This window comes from Trichoderma asperellum, chromosome 6 (assembly GCF_020647865.1).
Source record: "Trichoderma asperellum chromosome 6, complete sequence".
Lineage (NCBI taxonomy): Eukaryota > Fungi > Ascomycota > Sordariomycetes > Hypocreales > Hypocreaceae > Trichoderma > Trichoderma asperellum.
Genome location: NC_089420.1, coordinates 2,742,393 through 2,764,721, shown reverse-complemented (window position 1 = coordinate 2,764,721; position 22,329 = coordinate 2,742,393). Strand labels below are relative to the sequence as shown.

At 49.2% G+C, this 22,329-nt stretch overlaps 8 protein-coding genes across 9 annotated transcripts; 4 read left to right on the top strand and 4 right to left on the bottom strand.

The window, feature by feature from the left end:
- Nucleotides 1-166: 166 nt before the first annotated feature.
- On the bottom strand, nt 167-3,452 carry TrAFT101_010342 (uncharacterized protein; the record flags this gene model as incomplete). Its single annotated transcript, XM_066128928.1, has 5 exons — nt 167-2,576; nt 2,646-2,675; nt 2,754-3,064; nt 3,129-3,233; nt 3,372-3,452. The coding sequence occupies 5 exons, from the start codon at nt 3,450-3,452 to the stop codon at nt 167-169; spliced, it is 2,937 nt and encodes a 978-aa protein (XP_065985054.1).
- An 835-nt stretch (nt 3,453-4,287) lies between these two features.
- Nucleotides 4,288-6,084, bottom strand: TrAFT101_010341 (uncharacterized protein; the record flags this gene model as incomplete). Its single annotated transcript, XM_024907050.2, has 4 exons — nt 4,288-4,590; nt 4,679-5,431; nt 5,526-5,695; nt 5,802-6,084. 4 exons carry the CDS (start codon nt 6,082-6,084, stop codon nt 4,288-4,290), a joined length of 1,509 nt encoding a protein of 502 aa, XP_024756133.2.
- A 376-nt stretch (nt 6,085-6,460) lies between these two features.
- On the bottom strand, nt 6,461-7,548 carry TrAFT101_010340 (uncharacterized protein; the record flags this gene model as incomplete). The annotated part of the gene is made up of 2 exons (XM_024901194.2): nt 6,461-7,302; nt 7,374-7,548. 2 exons carry the CDS (start codon nt 7,546-7,548, stop codon nt 6,461-6,463), a joined length of 1,017 nt encoding a protein of 338 aa, XP_024756132.2.
- On the top strand, nt 7,282-10,627 carry TrAFT101_010339 (uncharacterized protein). Its single transcript, XM_066128927.1, has 7 exons — nt 7,282-7,430; nt 7,501-7,632; nt 7,714-8,043; nt 8,094-8,197; nt 8,254-9,046; nt 9,121-9,917; nt 9,984-10,627. The coding sequence occupies exons 3-7, from the start codon at nt 8,002-8,004 to the stop codon at nt 10,252-10,254; spliced, it is 2,007 nt and encodes a 668-aa protein (XP_065985053.1). The 5' UTR covers nt 7,282-7,430; nt 7,501-7,632; nt 7,714-8,001; the 3' UTR covers nt 10,255-10,627.
- Nucleotides 10,628-11,115: 488 nt separating this feature from the next.
- TrAFT101_010338 (uncharacterized protein) lies at nt 11,116-13,342 on the top strand. The gene is made up of 6 exons (XM_024902116.2): nt 11,116-11,342; nt 11,404-11,878; nt 11,941-12,009; nt 12,075-12,511; nt 12,591-12,854; nt 12,961-13,342. Exons 1-6 carry the CDS (start codon nt 11,174-11,176, stop codon nt 13,095-13,097), a joined length of 1,551 nt encoding a protein of 516 aa, XP_024756130.2. The 5' UTR covers nt 11,116-11,173; the 3' UTR covers nt 13,098-13,342.
- A 342-nt stretch (nt 13,343-13,684) lies between these two features.
- On the top strand, nt 13,685-15,746 carry TrAFT101_010337 (uncharacterized protein). The gene is made up of 3 exons (XM_024905554.2): nt 13,685-14,162; nt 14,225-14,282; nt 14,343-15,746. Exons 1-3 carry the CDS (start codon nt 13,870-13,872, stop codon nt 15,483-15,485), a joined length of 1,494 nt encoding a protein of 497 aa, XP_024756129.2. The 5' UTR covers nt 13,685-13,869; the 3' UTR covers nt 15,486-15,746.
- A 130-nt stretch (nt 15,747-15,876) lies between these two features.
- TrAFT101_010336 (uncharacterized protein) lies at nt 15,877-18,909 on the top strand. 2 transcript variants are annotated; one of them, XM_066128925.1, is made up of 7 exons: nt 15,877-16,258; nt 16,412-16,518; nt 16,649-16,942; nt 17,018-17,455; nt 17,556-17,803; nt 17,880-18,521; nt 18,593-18,909. In XM_066128925.1, exons 1-7 carry the CDS (start codon nt 16,169-16,171, stop codon nt 18,742-18,744), a joined length of 1,971 nt encoding a protein of 656 aa, XP_065985051.1. In that variant the 5' UTR covers nt 15,877-16,168; the 3' UTR covers nt 18,745-18,909. The 2 variants fall into 2 exon arrangements, with proteins under 2 accessions (XP_065985051.1, XP_065985052.1); XM_066128926.1 differs by having other exon boundaries at nt 16,412-16,942.
- HSP98 (Heat shock protein hsp98) lies at nt 17,880-22,241 on the bottom strand. The gene has a single exon (XM_024908898.2). The coding sequence runs from the start codon at nt 21,803-21,805 to the stop codon at nt 19,028-19,030; it is 2,778 nt and encodes a 925-aa protein (XP_024756127.1). The 5' UTR covers nt 21,806-22,241; the 3' UTR covers nt 17,880-19,027.
- Between the last annotated feature and the right edge of the window lie 88 nt (nt 22,242-22,329).

Genomic DNA, 22,329 nt, shown 5'->3' with positions numbered 1-22,329 from the left:
GACAATACGAAATAATAATTGTAAACTTCAAAAGGCAGACTAACGCCAGAGATTTTATCCCCCGCTGATATATATCCATGGTATCATGACATCCAAAACAACCGTAATGCTACCCGAGCACATTTATGCCAGAATCATGCCACCTTTGTAAACTCACCCAAATGCACTATGTCCGCCGAAACACCTTATTCAACAACCCACCGCCGCGTCCCCTGCGCAGAGGTTCTTCGCTGGGACTTCCTTTGTCTGTCGAAGCCTGACTTCCAGATCGCATAGCGCCGGTAGAATCACCGTCCTTGCCAACTTCAACATAGCCCTCGACTTCGTTCTGCTCATGAGGAGACCGATCGAAGTACTCAGCAGCCAGCTTGGAGCTGGGTGGCAATTGTGGCGGCGTCGTCTGATAAGCACGCACTTTCCTCAGACCACGATCGAGATATTCGACCATTGGAGCCTTGATGTCGAAGTTATCGTCCCAAGATGGATCTCTGTCCGCTTGAACGTCTCGAATTTTTCGATATAGATCACCACACCGAGCCATTAACTCCGCTTCCAATTCTTGCTCTTGGTTTTCTACGAATTCTGTCCTCTCCGTGGTTCGCGTAGGAGAGGATGCATTCGTTCGTGACCGATCCTCCTCTTCTACATGAGCTAGCCATTGGGTATACTGTTCATGGTTGAGAGTTGGATCAGCAGCGGCTTCAGTCGTCGGCTCTTCGCTTTTCTCCAGACCTTCGGCTCCAAGAACCTTTTTGCTGACTACAATATGTTGCCCAAAAGATACACTAAACTCGCGATAGTGACCTTTAAGGACGAAACTTCTTCCTGTCCATCCTGATTCTGCTAACTTGTGTAATAATGATGTTGCAGAGGGACATCCCCATGTTCTCTCCAGCCCACGAGAGTAAAACACCATACACCTTGCCTCTTTCCATTTTGAGAAGGCATCATGACCATGTTCTTCGGAAATAGTGCGTCCAATCATATCAAGCGAAGCATCTTTGATAAAATTCTGCGGCACCCGAAAGTTTATGGCGCCACGGATATGAGATCTCTGATATTCCGACTGTGGTCGGATATCAAATAACAGAACCTGTCCAGGTTGAGATATTTCTAGCAACTGGCTGAGATCTGCCGGCAGTATCAGGAGAGGACCGCCGCCCTCGTTAAATGGGATGTCGCCAACTTTCATGGTAGCGAGCCGGTTAGTGACCAAGTCTCGTTCGCGACGGTGATGGAACCATAGGCCAAGGTGTAAAGGTTCTATTCCAAGATTCGACGCGAGGAAAGCGCTCTCGCCATCATTTGGAAAAGGGTGGTTCTGGTAATATTCTTCTAGCCGCTTCTCAACATGGGCAGAAAAGCTTTGAGGTTCGGGGACGTCAGCACCGAATGTGGTACGTCTTTGGGACTGCTGTTGATTGAGAATCATTTGCCTGGAAATCACAGGACTTGTACTTGATGAGGATGAGCCTGAATATACGGGAGGGAGGGAGGCTGCAGCGCTCATGGACCTAGAAAATGGTGGCTGGTGAGACGAAGCTGGGCCTGGTTGTGATAATGCAGATTGACCAGAAGAGGTCGCGTTCCGAGCTGATCTCATGTCTCGAGTAGAGCTGAAGCTGAAAGATTGCCTAAACTGGTCGCCGAAGCGGCTTGCCTCTGTTGGCGCAAAAGTGGTGCCCGAAACACCAGATACATAAGAGGCTGTATCCGGCGCTCCCGCTTCAGACTGTTGTTGTGATGCTGGCACAGGAGTGACAATTGGCGACGGCTGCGGTTTCTGAGTTGCTATATTATTGGAGCGAATGAAGGCGATGAATGAAGTTGCCGGATCCTCTGGCAGAAGATCCCAGACCATGACGGGCATCGAAACCAAGACCAAGGTAGAGTGGCTCTTGAAAACACCTTGAATCTTGACGTACTTGGCCATGGCGGGAAAGGCATTCAGCCATTGCTCCCACGCATTGATATCTAGTCTCTGATCATCTTCCAAAGCCAGAGATATCATCACATGAGGAGTATCCTCGGTGGGCTCGTTCGGAAAGGGGTTTCCTGTGAGAGCACCCGCAGGACTTGCCGCTCGTCCAGCGGACTCCATAGCTGCAAGACCACCGACAGGTCCCCCAACATGACTTCCAATAGGCTCTACGTCCATGTGAGGGATAGTAGGAGCTGACATGGATCTCTTCTCCACTGGTTGCGTCCTGGATAGCTCAATACTTGGCGCTCTGTGGTTAGCTGTCATCATAAAGTGAACTGGCGTCGACCGAGCCTCGAAATGCTTGCCGTTGATAGTAATGGGCCTCGGATGCTTCAACCGCGCAAGGACCTCGGCATGGAGCATAGCGGCAGAAAACGCTCTATGACGCCATTCCTGTAAGACCTCTATGAGCGCATTCGTGAATGAATAGCTTCCAGGATCAGGGGCAATGGCGTCCCAACTGGAAGCCGATATCGTCTCTGTGACGCTGCTGCCAGTAGGGAATGTGGCACTAGCAGCCCCGGCACAACAGTCTAACAAGATGAGAACGTCGGATTTTGATCTTTCCAAGAGCGTCTGGATCGCGGACCATCTAGAAGACGTTAGGGGGATGCTTTGCTTGATCACTTTTCAAGGCCCTGATCATAATTGAGATACTCACTGTAGCCAAGGAGAGCCGGGATCTCGCGTACTGTTACCCAAGTTAGAGAGCTGTTCTTATGCCGGAAGCTCTATCTGAGTGAATGAGTGAGATCAAAGTTATACTTACGCACACCACGTGCTCTGTCTTGACTCATCAATCCGAGCATGGCCGCCGTAGTAGACAATAAAAAGCGTATCGGGTGATTCGTGATCTCTTATCAGCTGTCCAATTCTCATCATGAGCTCTAGATGAGAATTTTCTGATGGGATTGAGTAGATTTCAGTGCCAAATGCATAGTCATCGCGCAGACACTTGCCCAAGTCTTCGAGCTCGGGAAGAACAAACAGGTCGTCAGAGCCCCAATGCATCAGCAGCGACTGGACATTCTTGTACCGCTGAGATGTCCGTCCACGGTTTGGGAACGCTCTCGCCGCTGACTATCACATTCCTTTAGTTAGATCGCAGCTACCCCATTGTAAAGGGGGGTTGGTCCAAACGCACGTCTTCGAGCCTCTGGGCAAACTGCCCGATATGCTTCACATGGAAGCTCGCTCGGCTAATGTCATGGGTTGCAGATCGAGCATACGCATCTCGCGGGCCCATTCCCTGTAGCACATCCAGTGAGCCCATTGCTTCTCTCATGCTCACACACTCTCGCTGTCTTTTTCTTCCTCGCCTGTATGCGCCAAATTACACAGAGAGACAGGGAAGGAAATGGCAGGGGGGTTCGGCTTTCCAACGTACGGGTGAGGCGCCATTAGATATACCAGCTCCATCGGCGGGCTGCCGTGCGCGGATGGTGACATACGACTGCTGATCGCTCATTGTTTGCTTGCCGGTGGAATCGCTTGGGCAAGCACTCGGAGGCTAATCGCACGCAAATAGTGGGCGTTCCCCAAGTCACCCCACATGCACCCGGCCTGCCTAGAGGCTATCGCGTTCTCCGACGATGTGACGAGAGCTGGCGAGCTGGACTAGCACGGACGCGCAGAGAGCAGGAGAAGAAACATCGCGGCCGTGCGATGGTAGAAATCGGCGGCATCGAGCGAGGCCGCAGCGAGACTTTGATGCTCAAGACCAAGTGGAGAGAGCGCCGTTGCACGTGGATCGGCCGCCCATTTCTGGTGGGCTTCGGTGAAGTGTCAGTGAAGGTGCCGGCGGTGCGACAGGCCACTCGGTCCCCAAAGCGGCTTAGTGGCCGCAGAGCCTGAGCGCGCCCTGCAGCAGCAGCAGAAAACCGCCACAGGTGCTGCCACAGCGCGCATTTCTCGCTTCGGCAGCGCCAATCGATCGCCAGACAGCAACTGACAGGCGGTGCATCAGCCACACGCAGGCACGGTTCAGAGGCAGTCCCATGCGGCTCGGTGCCCTATGAGGAAATGCTGCTTGTGCCTCTCATTTTAATTGCCCGAGCCGCAAAAGATCCACGCAGCGGGCGATGGAGCTACGGCTTATATCGCCCGCAGCAACAGCTGCCAAAATGAGTGACCGATTATGCTTCACTTGCAAGGAACATCCTTTTCTTCTAAGAAACGGCGGCAGAACTAATACGAACACTACTACACGTAGTAGATAGTAGTATCAATTGTGCAATACGGTAGCAACGCTGGTGGAACATGAAGCGATACCGAAAATAGCAAGCACATCTCTCTGCATCTCTCTACATCTCCGATCTAACTGAGATTTGCTCAATGTCACTCTCTCGGTCGCGCTGTTTCCCCTTCTCGGCCCGCAGTAAGCATGTGAGAGCCTCGAGATGCAGCAAGTGGCCTCGGCGCAGGTAAACAAACGCTGCATAAGCACTGCTGGCTGACGCAACGGCAATGGTTGAGATGAGCGACGGCCATTTGAACTGCTCGGGGCGAGAAAAGACAATGGTGGACGTATAAGCGAGAAGCTCAAAGGCGCTTTGCCAAGCAGCCTCAACGGAAGAGAAGACGCCGCGATTCTCGGCTTCGACTTCCTAATGATGATGGCAATGCCGTTAGCGATGATACATGGCACGAGAGATTTTGCGCAGAAATCACAACAAAGTGTTCATATATCCATACCTCTTGCACGATGAGCTGGACGCAGAGGTCAAATCCTCGAAGGCCCAAACGACTCAAGACGGTGCCTCCCACAAGGCCGCTTGCTGCTATGAGCGAGTTGCTGTTCATATCAAACATCCAAAATACAGATACTCCCGCAACCAGCATTGTGACCTGCCAGGTGCTCATCCAGAGGCCCGCTCTGATCTCCCCGATTCGTCCCATGAGCCACGGTGCCACCCACGTGGCCAGGACTTCAAATACCACGCCAACCGTTCTCGCAATGCCGACCTGCAAGGAGCTATAGCCCGCAGAGAGTAAATACGTAACCATTTGGCCTCCAAAGCTAAGGACCGTGAAATACAAGATTGCGCCGGCAATGGATGGGAGAAACGCCCGATGCTTCAGATATAAAGAGAAATCCTGCGCCGATTTGTGAATGATGGCGATCAGTCGCTGCCAGATGGCACTAACAATAGGGTTTGAGTTGTGAGACGACTGAGCTTCCGGTTCCCCGGGAACTTCGTGCCGTCCGTTGATCTTTGCCTCTTGTAGCTCTGGAACTTCGTAGTAGACCCGAGCGATGGCGAAGTACTCGATCAATATAGATGCTGCGTTCATTGCAAAGTTGGCAATGATAGCTACCCGGGACGAATAAGCGTCTATCGTGGCGATGAATAAAGGCCCAAATAATTTGCAGAGCAGGTCGATTCGTCGCATCTGCGCATTCATGTCTCGAAGGACTTCCGGATTTCGTTCCGATACGACAACAACCTGATAACATATAGTTGCAGCCATTAGCGTATGATTCAATGACATGAGAACATGGCTGCAAAACCGTTGCTGTTGCTAGACATCATTGGCTCACCCAATCCTTTTCAACAGACACTAGATTCAATATCGAACATAGCTTCTCCACACAGGCAAAGAATGTTACGACGGCGACTAGTCCTGCTCTTACACCAGAGGAAAATTGTGTATCGACAGCGAGGATATAGAAGACTGCACAGGATGCTGCAACTACTAGCCTCTGGAAGACTGCGGCGTATTAGAGAGAGAACAGGGTACCAAAAAATCATACAATCATTCCCCTTTTGAATGCAGAGATATGGACTTAAATTATGCAGTTAGTTGCACGACTCACCTATGGAGACTTGAACAACCTGAAGGCGGTTGCCTGTATCAATGTACCATCCAATCGCTGGCGCAAAGATGATTGCAGATACACCGCGAATCAAGGCATACAAGGACATTGGCAGCAAAGTTCCCGGGAAAACAGTCGCCAGGTAAAGCACTGCGCCAAACTCAAAAACTCTAGAATTCCAAGTTGACAAAAAGTGCGACACGTATAGCCGTCGAGAGACTGCGGGTGAGACGTGGCGATAGGCTGGCTCAAGCAGAGCGGTGCGCTCATCATCGGACGCCATGATGCAGATTGTGCAGAACAATAAGACAAATAATTATAAGTAAAAAACTACATTCTACAATTCTCTAGAGGGATGAGACTTTTATTCGTATTCTCCTTCTTCTCCTATTAACCGCTATTTGCTAAGAGTTTGCTTGGGACCCATGAAACGACTCAAGTCGAGGGCAATGAATGTAACTGCTCGGCATTGCGTCCCACGTCGAACGAGACGCTAAAAACGCCACGGACAGCATCTACTCCGCTTATATAAGATCATCCTGCCAATGAGAAGCTCTGGTCTGGACTTAGAAGCATGGCCTGACAGTTGCATTCTCTGCCGCAACTCAATTGCTGTTAAAGTTGAGCGGAAACCAAAAGAGACCGTAGTATTTGTTACGTTACGAGAAGTCGAGCCTCCATACATCTCCCAGCCTAGTGTTGTCTTCTGCAAGGCCTCCATGAACAATGATCGCATCTCCATCTGACTGCCTTGACACATCTGCAGCAAACCATCCTCGGGCTGCGGGGGCAGCGCTTTGTTCTGAGAACTCGATTCTGCTCCAGTTTGAAGACTTGATGTCAAACACCCACACATCGTCCAACATCTTCCCAGCTCCTGCGTGTCCAAGCGATGAAGGATCCCGTTCTCCAAACATGGTGACTAGAGCATGTTCTTTTCCAGGCAGTTGTACTGCCAGAAGCGTCGCTACACTGCGTGCTTCGGGGCCGTGAATACCATCAGCCGTGAAGGTAACAGTATTCCACTTTTTGGCGTCTGGGTCATAGATGTCGAGCTCACCCCCTTGCTCCGACTTTCCATCGAATCCGCCCAGGCGATAGAGTTGACCCTTGCAAAAGGCAATTGACGTTCCTCCGCGGGCAGGGCCAGGAGCTGAAGGGAGTTCGGTCCAGGTTAGTGTCTCGATATTAAACGCCCACAAGTCAGAAAGTCGTCCCTGAGATGGACACCCTGCATGGACATATATAGTTTTCTCGCCATCAAATGTCATTGCGTGATAGCTGCGTGACGTAGGATAAGCCAATGATTTGGTAAAAAATTGCTGCCATTCGTAGGTGGCAGGATTGTATTGCCAGAGACTTCCATTCTCCTCAATTGGATCCATGGCCACCCCCCCACGTCCGGAGAAGAGCCAAATGCGCCCATTAGCCGTCACACTGGCTGAGCCAACACGGGCTGAAGGTGCACCTGCTGACGCCGGCAGCGTTTTTATTCCAATTTCTAAGCAGAGTTAAGACAAACACACCTCAACTAATAGGGTGGGATATTGGCATTGTGATGAAGAGAAATACCTTCTGATTCTGTACCCATGCCGACTAAATCTATATCATTGCCTACTGGTTGGCGAGGCAGGAGTTCTCCTCCAAAAATCCAAATATCAGGAGCATTGGCTGACAAAAGATGCGAGGAGCGAGAAAGGCCGGTGCTGGATACCAGCTTCCTCCAACGAGCAGCCATATGGGCCATTATATTCAGACTAACAAAATAGAATAAGACTGGTATCACTCTTCAAGAATGGCAGGAGGAAAAACGGGGTTACAAGAGGGAGAGGTGAGTTTTATTTATACCAAAAACTTCCACCTATTATGCGTGTATGAAATCGGTCAAGTGCAATATTAACTTAAGCACGAGCATTCTTTATTGAATGCTTTTCTTGAGCATGGAATTACCCTGGCCGTAAAGCGCTCCATGGTGATGTATAAATTGATTGGCAGATGTAGATGGTTGAGAACAACTACTGGATGGCTCATGTTACATAATCGGATACTGGGAAGATTTTGGCCGATTACTAAGTCAGTTATCTTCGCCTCCTGTGGCCTGACATTCTCTCTCACTCGTCGTGGGAGGCAGATTGGCTCTTGGGCGCTCTGTCAGTCATAGCTCATTTTATGCCTGGACTTGTTCTACTCTCTGGCTATTATGCCACCAATCCGGGCTTGCGATGTGTGCTTCAAAAGAAAGGCACGTTGCATGCTCAATGGATATTCGCACTCATACTGACTCGTCTGTAGATAGAGTGTTGCCGGCCAGGTCCCAATGTACCCTGTAATTGGTGTAACCATCAGAAATTGGAATGCACAGTGAGTAGAGAAAAGAAAACAGTTTCTGCAAAAAGGTAAATTTAGATATAGCATGATCCAGCTGATGCCTATTTGCTGACTGAAGTGGCAGGATCAAAGCGAAAGATGTAGAGAGGCTCCGGGAACAGATTAAGCAGCTTGAGAGTGCTCTTGCTCAAGCTCATGCTTCTAAGAGCCAAGTTATTGCTGAGACACCAAGCGCAAGCAAATATTTCAAATCATGCTTTGCTGATGAAGACGGAACTCGTGGAATATCTGAGAGTCTAGAGCGGCTAAATGGTAGTGCTACCCGAGACCTATTGCCCACTGGGCAAGCCAGTCAAACACCCGGAGATGGCATCCATGCACATATCTTTTTTGCGACTCGGCTTTTTGAGAAGAATTGGTATCATAGAGGAATGCCAATTATTTCTAAAGATGGCTTAGAATGGATTGCTTCCAGAACTGACCACGGCACTACAGCCTTGCGATCATATTTATCTTTAGGCCATTACAGCCAGCCATACTGGAAGTCTCTGAACCTTCAAGGGCATGCTTCCACCACAGAATCATGGGATTTGCCGGATAAGAGCCTGGCTCACGAATTGTTTAATAGTCTCTCGCCTTCTTCTTTTCAAATTCTGTTCCCCTCCCTCGACAAGGTGCTCTTCGAGGAGACTGTAAATACAGTCTATGGGCCGTTTGAAGGGATGCACACACCTCACTCGAATATATCTGCGAGAGCGTGCTTTTGGGCCGCATGTGCCATCATATCATATTTGAAAATCTCCAGTCAGACCTCTTCACCATTCGACTGCAATGTATGTGCAGCTAGAGCAGAGCGATTTTTGGAACTCTCCAACGGGCCTGCAAACCTGGATATTTTACAAGCATTAATATTGCTGGTGAGATAATTTATTTGAACCTGCTTTGATCTGAAATCCATTAATACTAACAGATAGCCCACCCCTCCCGTTAGTATAAATACCGAACAGCTACTGGCCAATATAGCAGCGCTGCAGCCTTGCATTCGGCAGCTTGCCGCATGGTTTGTGAGCTCAATGGACACTTCAATCACCCAAAAAAGCGTGATGAGATTCAAATATCTCTCTTTGAGCGCCGAAAAGATCATATTCGAAAGTTATTCTGGCTATGCTATCTTGCTGACAAGGATCTCGCCCTGTTATCCGGGTTACCCCCCACCCTCGCTAACGAGTATTGCGACGTGGGTGTACTCGGAGAATATTTGAGTCATAATACTTTCTTGCATGGGTTTGGTCAAGGCGCCGATATCAACGACATTGAGACTATTTCTTGGGATAGAGCTATCCCATTTCTTCCAGGAGACCCGCATCTCGGGGTGTTGAAAGAGAAGATATTTCGGCTGCTTTACTCCCCTTCGGCCCTCAAGATCATCGATAGTGAACTCCTCACTCGGATTCGCCACTTGGATGATGAGCTCGAGGGCTGGCGATTGTCTATTTCTCATGCAATACGTCCCAAGTTATCGATTTCCCAGGGTCAAGGCGTGTCACCTACTGGCACATTTCCAAGCTATTTGATATCCGTGCAGTTACAGTTAGAATATCATTACCTTTTGACAGTTATCCACACACCAGTCAGAAGATTTGGAGCTGCCCAAGACGCGGAAACTAGTCCACCAGAGGAACTTCATAGTGTCATGCATTCAAGCATTGATCTATCCCTAGAGGCCAGCCGCTCAACTTTGCGTCTGCTAAATGAGCCAATCGCCATGTTAAAGCGAGAAACATTTTGGTAAGTACCAATATGCGCTTTTAGACTTGTCATATGGAATACAGATTAATACTCACCGAGCCACAGGTATAGCATCATCTACCCGCTTGTAGCCGCGATGTCATTATACGTCAATATTCTGATACATCCTGTTGGCCCTCGAGCTGTAGCTGACGCGGAATCACTTGCTTTGGCATTGAAGATCACGGAAAGGATGCGACTACCGGCCATTTCAGATCACCAATCGAATGAAGCTGAGCAGGCGCACCAACTTATCACTGAATTATTAAAACTTGCAAACGCAGCCATCTTAAAAGCGGACGTAATCACTGCCGCGAATAAGCCACCTGCCAAATAAGCCGTGTACAACTGATGTTGGCTAATGACATCGCATAATTTCCAACAAGTAATTGCCTATAGGTCGGCTAGGTATTTATTATAAAGCACTTGACGACACACTGCGGCGATGTCTGTGGGGCTTGAACTTCCCGCCTATGCACGAACAGATTTAATCGCGAGTATTGCCAGGAATCGACTAGTTTGCACTGCCATTCGAGAAGGAGAAGATAGTCTAGCAGCTTGTGACCGGGTTGATTGAGATTGTACCTAGCAAAGAACAGCATTCATTGTTCTACTTTGAATAATACCATTTATAGTAATAAATACTGCGGGATCGGGCCCCACGGATACCGCGGAAAGCGACATTCTCTTATTTTTGTCTATTAATACGCACTTTGAGTTCTCAGATATCATACATGTAACGCACATGTGATGTTATTTCATCTCTTCCTTCAAACCATTGATTAGTCCAACGTTAAGACAATATACTTTTCGATCTCCACTCTACCATTTCTAAAGGGGGATAATTCGTCTTCGCTACGACGACACTACGCTGCAAGCTTGGCTATAGAAAGGTAGTCGAAATCCTAGGGGCGCAATCAGATGTCAAAACTGCTGGATTTCCAGCGTCTCTTAATAACTGAAGGATCAACCCTCGGGAAACGAAGGATCTTCACACACACTGGCTAAATGTGAGCGACTTAGAGCTCTAGTCTGCAGCAGCTGCAATTTTAGTCTCGTGCGGGGCTCCAGAATGATGACTGTAGTATCATAAGCACGAACTATCTATATAATATTTTCCAAAGTTCAGCTTGCCAAGGCCCAGGTATAACTCATACCCTTGTTTCAGGGTTATATAATACTAGTACTATTCTTTGGCATTGTTACTTGCCGGCCACGTTTCAACTCATTCACTTTCCATCCATTCAATACTGGCCATGTTGCAACATTTATCATGGCTGATTCCAGCATCAGCATCGTCGCTGGCGATTGCTATGTCATGCGCTTTCGCTTCATTTTGGATTATTGAACGGCTGGTAACGGATTACCGGTTGAGCAAAGTTGACGGAGTTCGAGCCTCTATCCTTGGTGGCAACCCAATCACTTGTACGAATACTCTGCATTGTCACGATTCTTACTTGGTTTATAACACTGACCAATATCCCAGCATTCTTCTTCTTCTTCAAGGGCGCCTACATGCACTCACAAAACCGACTCTTGGAATATTATTTCAGCATGTTCGATAGCGCTGATCCTTCCTGCCCCAGTGCCGTCGAAATAACTATCATGGGCCGCCGATCCATAGTGACCATTGACCCAGAACATATTAAGGCGGTTCTCGCCACGAATTTTACGCACTTCGGTAAGGGTGAACGCTTCCACTCGACTTGGGAGCCATTTCTTGGTGATAGCATCTTCACTACAGATGGACAGCTGTGGCAACAGAGTAGGACCTTGATCCGACCAATGTTTCTGAAACAAAAGATTCGAGACATGGACATTGTCGAAAGATGGAGCGATGTGATGATTTCGAAAATACCTGCCTCGGGACAGACAGTTGATATCAGCGACTTGTTTTATCGCATGACGCTTGATGCTACGACTGACTATCTGTTGGGCCACAGCGTCGAAAGTCTTGAGAAGTAAGATGAGCATTACAAGGCTTATCCCCTTGGCCATGACAAGCTAGCTAACTCGTTGCCAGCCCTAAAGGTGAATTCTCAAAAGCTTTCACATACGTCCAACGGAAACAGATGCTTCTCACACTCCTCGCGTATGTATATTCACCTAGATGTGTGTATACATCGTCGATTGGTATTAACTATTGCTGTCTAATAGGCCTGTGCGTAGCTTCATACCCAAAGGCGAATATAAGAGGGGCATTAAGGTCCTCGAAGCCTTCATTCAGCCTTTTATCGAAGCAACTTTGGCTCTTGTTCCCGAAGAACTGGAAAAGATATCCAAGTCAGACAAAGAATTCACGTTTCTGCATCAAATTGCCCTCTTTTCGCGAGACCCCAAAGTCATCCGGGATCAGATCATGGCGGTTCTGCTGGCGGGAAGAGACACCACTGCAGCGACTCTATCGTGGGCACTTTACGAGCTATCTAACTATCCTGAGACTTGGTACAAGCTGCGGAGTCATGTTTTGCAGAAAGTCGGGCCAGACGCAGTGCCAACATACGAAGACATCAAGGACTTGACGTACCTTACTCATACACTCTACGAGACGATGAGACTGTATCCCGCAGTTCCGTTTAACATCAGAACATGCCGTGAGTACATGCAGCCGTAACTGGGAAGATATCTCAGTGCTAGAAAGGAGATGCAAGCTAATTAGTTGATAAAAATAAGTTGAGAACTCAACACTGCCAGGCCAACCAGGTCAACCCGACATTGCCACGCTTAAAGGCGATCACATCATCTATAGTACTCTGGCTATGCAGCGTCATAAGGAGCTTTACCCTCCAGTATCCGAGACATTCGCCGATCCAGCAATCTTTAGTCCTGAGCGATGGGACCATTGGACGCCCAAGCCGTGGCAGTTTGTGCCTTTTAACGGCGGGCCTCGAATCTGCATTGGACAGAATTTTGCCATGACGGAGATGGCATTTATGAGTAAGTGATGGTTGTGAGATTTAGTGTAATTACGACAGAATGTTTTGATGTGATGAGATGCAGGGTGCGTCGAAGGGCATGAGCTGATTTTGTCTTGTCACTATAGTGATCCGTCTACTGCAAAAATACGAGAGGATTGAATACAGAGGAGATTGGGCGGCGCAGTATCTCAAGGCAGATATCGTGGGGTGCCCTGGGCAAGGAGTGCCGATTGCGCTGTACGAGGCAGAAAAGCGGTATTGAACGAAGGAAAGCCTGGAATCAAGAGCAGCAGTCCAGGGTACCAAACACGAATAGGAGATTGTTTTGGCGCTGTTCACAAGGGGGTGAAGGATAGCGCATGTGTACCTGGATAAAGGGGGTCGAAACATGATGGCTACATGAGACGAGCTGTTTATGTATGCCGATTTATAATGATGATAATCCATCTGAAGCCCAATGTCCAATTAATCCTCTTCACATCAATGCTTAGAGCACATATAATGCAGCATGCGGCGTTGCGGCTTACAAACTGTTAGCCTCATATTACGTACGCTGACAACCTCTGGTTTAGCCCAAACCACGCCGTTGGAATGTTTCTGGCGTTTCTATTTTGTCATCTTGTTTTGCATGTACCAACCAACGACTCGTAGAAAAGGGATGATGTACACATGAAGCCCTGGACACATGTACATGCCTGTCCTACGTACTATGCACTTAATTTCAATCACAGAGCTAAATGAGCTCCCCCTTAGGCAGTGGGGTAAATTCCCCTATAACGGCTGTGGAGGCGCCTGACGCCCGGCTCATGCCGCTAACACGGCAGCTTAAGGCGCAGCTGCAGCTTGATTTAGTGGACACCTCAGCCCGATGGTCATATCGCAACATTGAAACAAACAAACAGCTTTCAACCTCAGCCGTCGTGAAGCCGTAGGCGCAAAGACAACCAGAGCTGTTCCTTACCATCTGGCACTCGGTTCTGCCATAGGCTCATCGTAAACAAGGGCTTCATCGCATCAGCATCAGCGCCAGGACCATGAGAGAGAGAATCACCTACTTCCATCGGCCGGGTGCCGCCGTCGACCCAAAGCAGCTGGAAATCAAGGACACAAAAGTCCAAGGCCCAGCGACAGAGGCGGTACGGGAGCACAAGATCACTCTGACTCTGCCGGAGCTCCCTTCCGAGCTGGCCGGCCTTCTTCGTGATGTCCAGGACCTGCATCTGAGATGGGCGACTTCAGCTGGCTATGAAACCCTGGAGCCCTTTAGCTCCCGCGTCTCTCCAGGTCTCCACGTATCATATACACCTCTGAAGGAGGATCACGATCCGTGAGTTTGACTCCATCAAAGATTTATAAAATGAGACTCTTTGTGGCTAACACCTGATGTAGAGAAAAATTGTGCACAGCCTTGCAGGCATTTGGACGTCTAGACTGCTCATCAGAAGAGGTATCGTCATTACTACCTTAGGCATGACCTTTAGAATTGTATACCTAACCAAGCTTATAGGTATACATTAGACTTGGCAATGAGAAGCAAAAAGAACCCTCTACGTTGTTCTTTTACAATGAGCTTGAAAAACTAGACGGATTTGCAAAGAGGCTCGGCCCGGTTGTCTGCTCAGGGCCAACCGCCAGTGAGTGCAGGAAACAGCTGCAAGACCTCAAAGATGCCGCCAGCCTAGACATTTCTTACGATTCTACTTCTGATTCCGTCAAGGTCCAAGCCCTATGGCCGCTTCAACAACGCGAGATATCCGTTCCGGCATCACCCAAGGGTCGGACAGAAGTCGGGATCCTAGGTATAGATGCGCCGCCAAACATGGAAGCTCACCAGATTGGCGCCTCAGGTGTTCTAACCGTCATCGGTGAGCAAAAGGAACCATCGCCGGTTATGTTCGCCTTTGAAGCCCGGCACAGGACGGCGTCTGGCTCTTTTACGTCTAAATTCCAGCAACCCACGGGCCTACATCCCGCTTTGCAGCTGAGTCTGAGCGGAGCAGCTCCTCCTTCTGATGGCGAGGCCGAATGTGCTCCGTATGCATACTTCACTTTCCCCAAGGTGATATTCGCAGACAGATACCAGCTAGCAGACGAATTGTTCCTTGCGTCTAAAAACCTGACAGCCACAAAGTACGTGAGCGAGCCGGTGGATCTCGAAGCACCTGCGTATACGACCAAGCCCTGGGGATCGAACGTGCTTCTGGAGCTGGCACCTCCCAAAGGCGGCGCTGCGGCAGAGACTTGGACTGTCGAAGTCCCCCTTCATTTACGCTATCTCAAGCCAACCCCAACAGGCAAAGAAGAAGCTGGAATCCCATATCCTGTGGTATTCTGGGCGTGCGATAGCGGCGAAGATATTTCCTACGCAGTTAATCCATTTGATCGTGTCAATCTGGGCTATGATGGCCTGTTTAGCCCAAGCACAAAATTCTGGCACGTGAGTCCCAAGTCTGAAGCTGGCGGCCGTCTTATCAACAACATCAACGTCCCCGTGGTGACGGAGGGCGCATCTCAGTGGGTGGGAGTTGGAACGGCGGCAGCGGTGGCGGTGGGCTTTGTTTGGGTCTTGTTGAAGCTGGTGGGAGGATATGCCAAGTCTGGTCATTCAACAGCAACGAAAAAGGCGGGGGATAGCAAGAAGAAGCAGTAGATTTGGTAGAATGCGGGAAGAGATAATACGGTTATGGCTGGATTGGATGGGATCTTGGGAGAGGCATGGCATACCTGTGTAGGTGCAGCAGTGTGTTGCAGGTGTTTATTATAGAGGGTCAATTTTATTTTCATATATCTGGAACACCGATTTGCAAGATGCCCGACGGGTATATGACCATGGTTAATCCTGATTAAAATAGGTACTATATTTGCTTCACACATGTCCCAGCTCAGTGTTGTACTCGTAGTAATATCAAGCCATAGTCCAATCCCGTATGAGCACGTGACCTACCTCCAGCGGCAATCGGAGTTAATGGACTCCCGGCCCCGGTGGTTGTTTATGGCCAGACCCCCGATCGGATTCCATTATGCAACGATGCCACCGACATCTGCGACACACGCGGAAGGGGAAAATGAAAAGAAGCTGAAAGGGATTTAGCTGCAGTGTTTTCCCTTTATTGTTGCCGTTAAATTCTCCGACATGGTACTCGGAGCCCCGGCACTCACACTACGTTAATTGGGGGCACATCCGCTACAGCGTGTCTCCACTCCCGAGTTGGCAAAAGAGACAAGGCAACGCTTTTATTTTCTTCGGATTTGGGAAGATACCGCCGGCCTCAGAGGGGGATGTCTCAGAAGAATTTGGAGAGGAGGTGAATTGCAGGAGAAAGCTTTGCCCAAATGGCGCCGACGCCCCCGTCAGCAGATTCACCGAGTCACGATGAGAAGACGAGACGGAATGTGGCGTGCGTGAACTGCCGGAATTCAAAGGTGAGTATGAAACGCTCTTATATACTGGGAGTTTTTTTTTTCCTCCCTATAATAGCTGTTTCTATTTCTTACGCAGTTTTCATTTTATCTTTTTTTCGTGAAATTGTGAAATCCTGAGCCAGAGTGTATGAACTAATCATGATACACCCTTAGGTTCGGTGCAAATCAAGTGCCATTCCTGGCCAACCATGCCAGAGATGTGCCAAACTGCAAATCTCATGTGTTGTCGACAAATCTCACAAGAGGGTGACTAAACGAAGGTAAACACCATAGTTTACTTTCTCTTCAAGAAGGAATTTGCTCCTTTACTTGAGATCAAGCAATATGCTTTGCAAATTTTAAGTGAATCCCGTTCGTATAATGAAGCTAACATTTCTCACCTCTTAAAAGCAAGCTGGAACAGCTCGAACAAGAGCTACGAAGCATCCAACAAGTCGTCAACAACAAAAAGGCCAACGATGAATCTGCCTGGTCACCTCCCAGCCCCTTGGCACCCTTCTCCGCATCTTCAGTCAAGGCAACGCCCTCAGCCGCCCAGAAATCAGTGCGAACTCCTCTCTCCATTCAACTTGTACCGTCGCCGCAACCTCCTGAGAAGAGGCAAAAGAAGACTGGGCCTACAGAAACTCGCGTTCTTGATTCCATAATTATTTCCGGGCAAGATATCGACTACTACTTTAGCAAGTGAGTTCAGAATTGCTACAATCTACCTCTCATGCGACTATTAGTAAAACAGATAGTTAATAAGATCAACGTCAGATATCTCCAACACTTCCATCCCTTTCTCCCAATCCTACGCAAAAAGGAGCCTGATGAATGCTACGATGCACAGCCCATGCTCTTCTGGGCCGTACTATACGTGTCATGTCGCCGGTACGCAAAGGATACCCAGCTCTTCACCGCCCTCGTCGAGCATATGACCAAGAACCTCTGGTCCATGATGTCCAACGCCGTGTTGGGCCTTGACGAGATCCACGCCATCCTCCTCATCTGCGCATGGCCCTACCCGACCATCCGCTTCGTTACGGATCCATCATCTATGTTGGTGAGCATTGCCATGAACGCGTGTACCTCGCTTGGTCTTCACACCGGCCGGGGATCGCACCCTCAGTTCTGTGTTGGAAGTCGACATGGCTATACGTCTACCGATGAGGAGGCTTCGTCAACCTGGATAGCGTGCGTTCTACTAGCCCAAAAGTTAGTTTATTCTTTTCCTCTTCTTCTACGGATTCTCTTTCTCCCTCCATGTCCCTCGATATGTTCAAGGTATATTCTAACCACTGCTCGAATTCATCAGGATATCATCAGGCGCAGGCCTTCCTCCTCCATTCATTCAGTACAGCGACACGCGTTGCAAAGCCTCTCTTGAATCCAACTACTGGGCCGACCTGCTAGCCACGTACGAACTCCAGCGCTTCCTCAACCGCTTTCACATGGCAATGTACGCGCAGACATCCAACGTGGGCAGCGTCCCCGAGAGCGCCGTCGCAGTATGGGAAAACGAGCTGGAGACGCTCAAACCGCTGCTTGTCCGCTTCGACACAGGTAAAGACCCCTCCCCCACGAATTAACGCCAACTTATATGCAAGAGAAGATATATTATACTAACATCATCTTTTAGAGGTATCTCGTGTCTTTAGACTCGCAGCCCAGCTAGAAATTCAGCTCTTCTACTTCATGTCTCCCTCCACCATCACCGCAAACAACAACAACTTTACCATCCACACGAACTACAGCACCGTCCCACCTCAACCCAAACCCCCAGCTTCAACCCCAGCGCCAGCCCCCTCATCAAATCCAACCCTCCAGCTCAACGCTCTCAAAACCTTCACCACCGCCCGCACTCTCATCCACACCGTCCTCGACCTCGACTCCCGCTCCAAATTCATCGTCCACTGCCCCGCCGTCCTCTGCCGCGCCCTCACCGACGCCGCAAACACAATCGTCTATCTCCTCCACTCCACATGGGGTCCCAGCCCGGACTCTCTCTCCGCCGAGGAGGCCGACCTCCTCGCCCAGCAGGCCTACACCGCCATCATGCGATGCTCCGTCAAGGAACAGGACATCTGGTACCGGGGCAGCGTCATCATGGAAACCTTTTGGTCTTTCAGGAGATACGTGCCCCGGTTCGACACCGTGCCTCCTTCGTGGGTGAGCCGTGGCGGGGCGGGCATCACGTTTGCCTGTCTAGAAAAATTCAAGAACGGCCTGCTCACGGCGCAGAAGAGCACAGATGGCGTGAATAAGTGCCTTGAGATTATTCGTAAGTTCCCATTTGTATCCTCTCTAATGTTGAAACTCCTTTTCTAACATCGGTCTGAGAATTCCGTACAGATCAATCTTCAGGCACAAACGCCGTGGCACAAGACCAACAAATGACAAATAATGCACAAGTCACCGATCCGTTCCAGGACGTGGACTGGTCCATGTTTATGGATGATTTCGGCTGGGCTGGCGAAGATGGCGTACTAATAAGCCTCATCTAAAATGCATACAACTAAGAGTCTTCTTACCTTTGTTAATTTTCCCTTTCGCGGTATATACTACCATTAATCACCACAAATCACGCCATATAGAGCCATCTTGAGTTTTTAGAATTATTTTTTATGTATTTTCTATGAAACATTATAGCGGATAATCAACTTTTTAACAGTCATTAAAACCAAACACTGCCTGCCTGTTCCACCTTGAACGCCGAATATGCCTTATGCAAGGAATGACTTTTTTTTTGTCAACCCAGTTTTTGTTAAAAAAAAAAAAAAGATGCGTTTAATCATAAATGTCTTCGTCCATATCTTCTCCAACAACATCCTCAACGTCATCCGAGTCAAACATGTCTTCGTCATCATCATCTGTTCCGCTATCAGGGTGGTTGGACAGCACGATGATCTTGTTGTCATCAAGCTCCACCCGAGCAGTCTCGCCATCGCGAATACTGTTTCGTAGAATAAGGATGGCCAGTCTGTTGAGCACTTCCTTTTCAATCAGACGAGCCAGTGGTCGAGCACCGTATGCAGGTGAATATCCTGCGTTGCCTAGATAGTCCTTTGCTTCGTCTGAGACTGATATATGAACCTTGCGGCCGTTGTCTTCTAAACGCTTCTGGATCTCGGTAATGCGCAAATCGACAATCTTGCGGATCTCCTTGCGTGTAAGTCTGTTGAAGATGACGACAGAGTTGATACGGTTCAAAAACTCGGGTAGGAAGTAGTTGCGAAGAGCGCCCATGACCAGTTCTCGTGAATTGGCATCAATTTTGCCCTCTTTCACGCCTGGGCGAACGAGATACTCGGCTCCGAGGTTGGAGGTCATGACGACGATACAGTTCTTGGCGTCAATAACTCTGCCTTGGCCATCAGTGATGCGGCCATCATCCATGAGCTGGAGAAGCACAGTCAAGATTTCCTTGGCTGCCTTTTCCACTTCGTCGAATAGCAGGATGGAGAAAGGCTTTCGTCGAAGTGCTTCAGTCAGCTGGCCACCGGCATCGTGTCCAACGTATCCTGGAGGGGCACCAATCATTCGACTCAATGCATGTCGTTCTTGGTATTCTGACATGTCGAAGCGAATCATAGACTTTGGATCGTCGAACAAGAACTCAGCCAAGGCCTTGGTGAGAAGCGTCTTACCAGTACCTGATGGACCACAGAACAAGAAGCTGGGTGGTTGATTGGGGTTGGAAAGTCCTGAGCGTTGAAGTCGGATAGCATTGGCGACTGACTGGACAGCTTCCTTTTGTCCAACCACGACCTTGCTCAAGACCTTTTCCATCTGAATAAGCTTCTCCTTCTCTGACGTTCGCAGTCGAGTAACGGGGATGCCAGTCCATCGAGCCACGATTTCGTTGATGTTGTCTGCAGTCACAATATCGGTGACCATGACACTGGTGTCGCCGCCACTAGCAGCGTTGAGTGCCACATCTGCAGCATTCTTCTTCTCCTCAAGCTTCTTGATCAAAGCTTCTTGTTCCAGAATGGCGCCGTATTTGAGATCGGCAGCTCGCTGGTGGTTTCCTGCGTTGATGGCATCCTCGAGACGCTTCTTCAGGTCCTCGAGCTTGTCTTTGGCATGGTGGATTTCATCGTTTCGCTTGATATCGTTTTGGTACTTTTCACGGAGGGGTTGAAGCTCCTCTTCCACATTCTGGGCATCTTTCTTGGCCTGCTGCAAGCGGACCTGAGATGCCTCATCGTGTTCCTTCTCCAAGGCGGCGATTTCAATCTTTAGCTGCCTCAGTTTGCGCTCTAGAGAGTCGATAATTTCAGGTTGAGACTCTCGAGCAACTCGGACTGCTGCTGCAGCCTCATCGATAAGATCGATTGCTGAGTCGGGCATTCGTCGAGAGGTAAGATAGCGAGCAGCAAGATTGGCAGCAGCCACAAGAGCGCTGTCAAGGATGCTAACCTTGTGATGGCTGTCATATTTGCTCTTCAAGCCACGCAAGATGGAGATGGTCTCGGGGATGGTAGGCTCCTTGACAAGAACCTGCTGGAAACGACGCTCAAAAGCGGCGTCCTTTTCAACATACTTGCGGTACTCAGCCAATGTCGTAGCACCAATACAGTGCAGTTGACCACGAGCCAGCATGGGCTTCAGCAAGTTGGCAGCGTCCATACCACCCTCACCAGACGAACCGGCTCCCATGAGAAGGTGAATTTCGTCAACAAAGAGAACAATCATATCTTTTGACTCAGTAATCTCCTTCAAGACGCCCTTCATTCTCTCTTCGAATTCACCTCGGAATTTGCTGCCGGCAACAAGCGCACCAACGTCGAGTGAAAGCAGCTTACATGCCTTCAGATTGTCGGGAACATCTCTGTTGACGATTCGCTGTGCCAGGCCTTCGACGACGGTGGTCTTTCCAACACCGGGCTCACCAATAAGAACCGGGTTGTTCTTTGTCCTGCGAGATAGAATTCGCACGACTCGTCGGATTTCTTCTTCTCTGCCGATTACGGGATCGATTTTCTTGTCTCTGGCCAGAGCAGTCATGTCGATGGTAAACTTGGCCAGGTTCTCGTTCTCCTGTTCTGTATCTGCGTTTTTGCTGTCGACCCGGCGGGTGCCACGGATGTTCTGGACAGCCTCTTGAACGAGCTTGGGCTTGGGAATGTTGCCCTCTTTCAAGGCAGTCTGTATGCTAGCATCTTCCGTCAGGGCCGTAATCAAGTGATCAACAGCGATATATGTATCCTTTTGGACCTTCTGCAGGTCTTGGGCCTTTCGCAAGACAGCATGGAACGAAGGTGACAGAGAGACCTGGTCTGGAGGAGGATCTTGGCTTGGTAGTCGCACCAAAATCTTCTTCAGAGCTCGGTCGAGTAGTTGAGGGTCTCCGTGTGCTCGTTCGATGGCCTGTCGGAATAGGGTGATTGTATTCTGCGGAGGTCCATTCTGCTGATCCTTGGACTGGTCGATAGAGGGCTCGAGTAAAGAGACAGCCAGATGCACTGGCAGGAGTTGTGAGTGGCCGTACTGCTCAGCCATGGACATGGCGTCCTCGATGGCCTTTTGAGCACGGTCCGTGAATTCCATTCGTGAAGTCATGGTGAATATGTGTGAAAATCAGTTGTAATGCGTAGAAAAGGTATTATGACTTGATGTACTGTACTCTGTAAGAGTAGCAGTTATAGAGTAAGCGAAGGAGAAGTTAGAAGTAATAAGAATTTAGGATAATATGCAAAAGCGGGATATTGGTGTGTGAAGATTAGAGGGAACAAACGGCGTATGCGTTTGCTTCGTTCGTTGGTTCGTTTATTGTTTATCTTTGTCGTTTTTGCACAGCAAAGCGGATTAGCAATCAAGCAAGCAAACAGCGTTGCAAGTCTCGGGCGTGTGCCTCTGCTAGATGTAGAGATTAAAGGATGAAGATTCAAAGGCGTCAAGAAACGAGGAAACGGCGTCAGCAATTTATCTAGCGTTGGGTGGAGTTACAGCCCGACAGGTGGGCAGACAGCTGGCACCTCCATGAAGCTGCGAGCGACCCCGAGCAGTAGCTCGAGCTGCCCAGAAGTCACTGGAACCTTGAAGATTCATCCTGATGTCACTAGAAGGTTAGGCGCTGGGCGCGA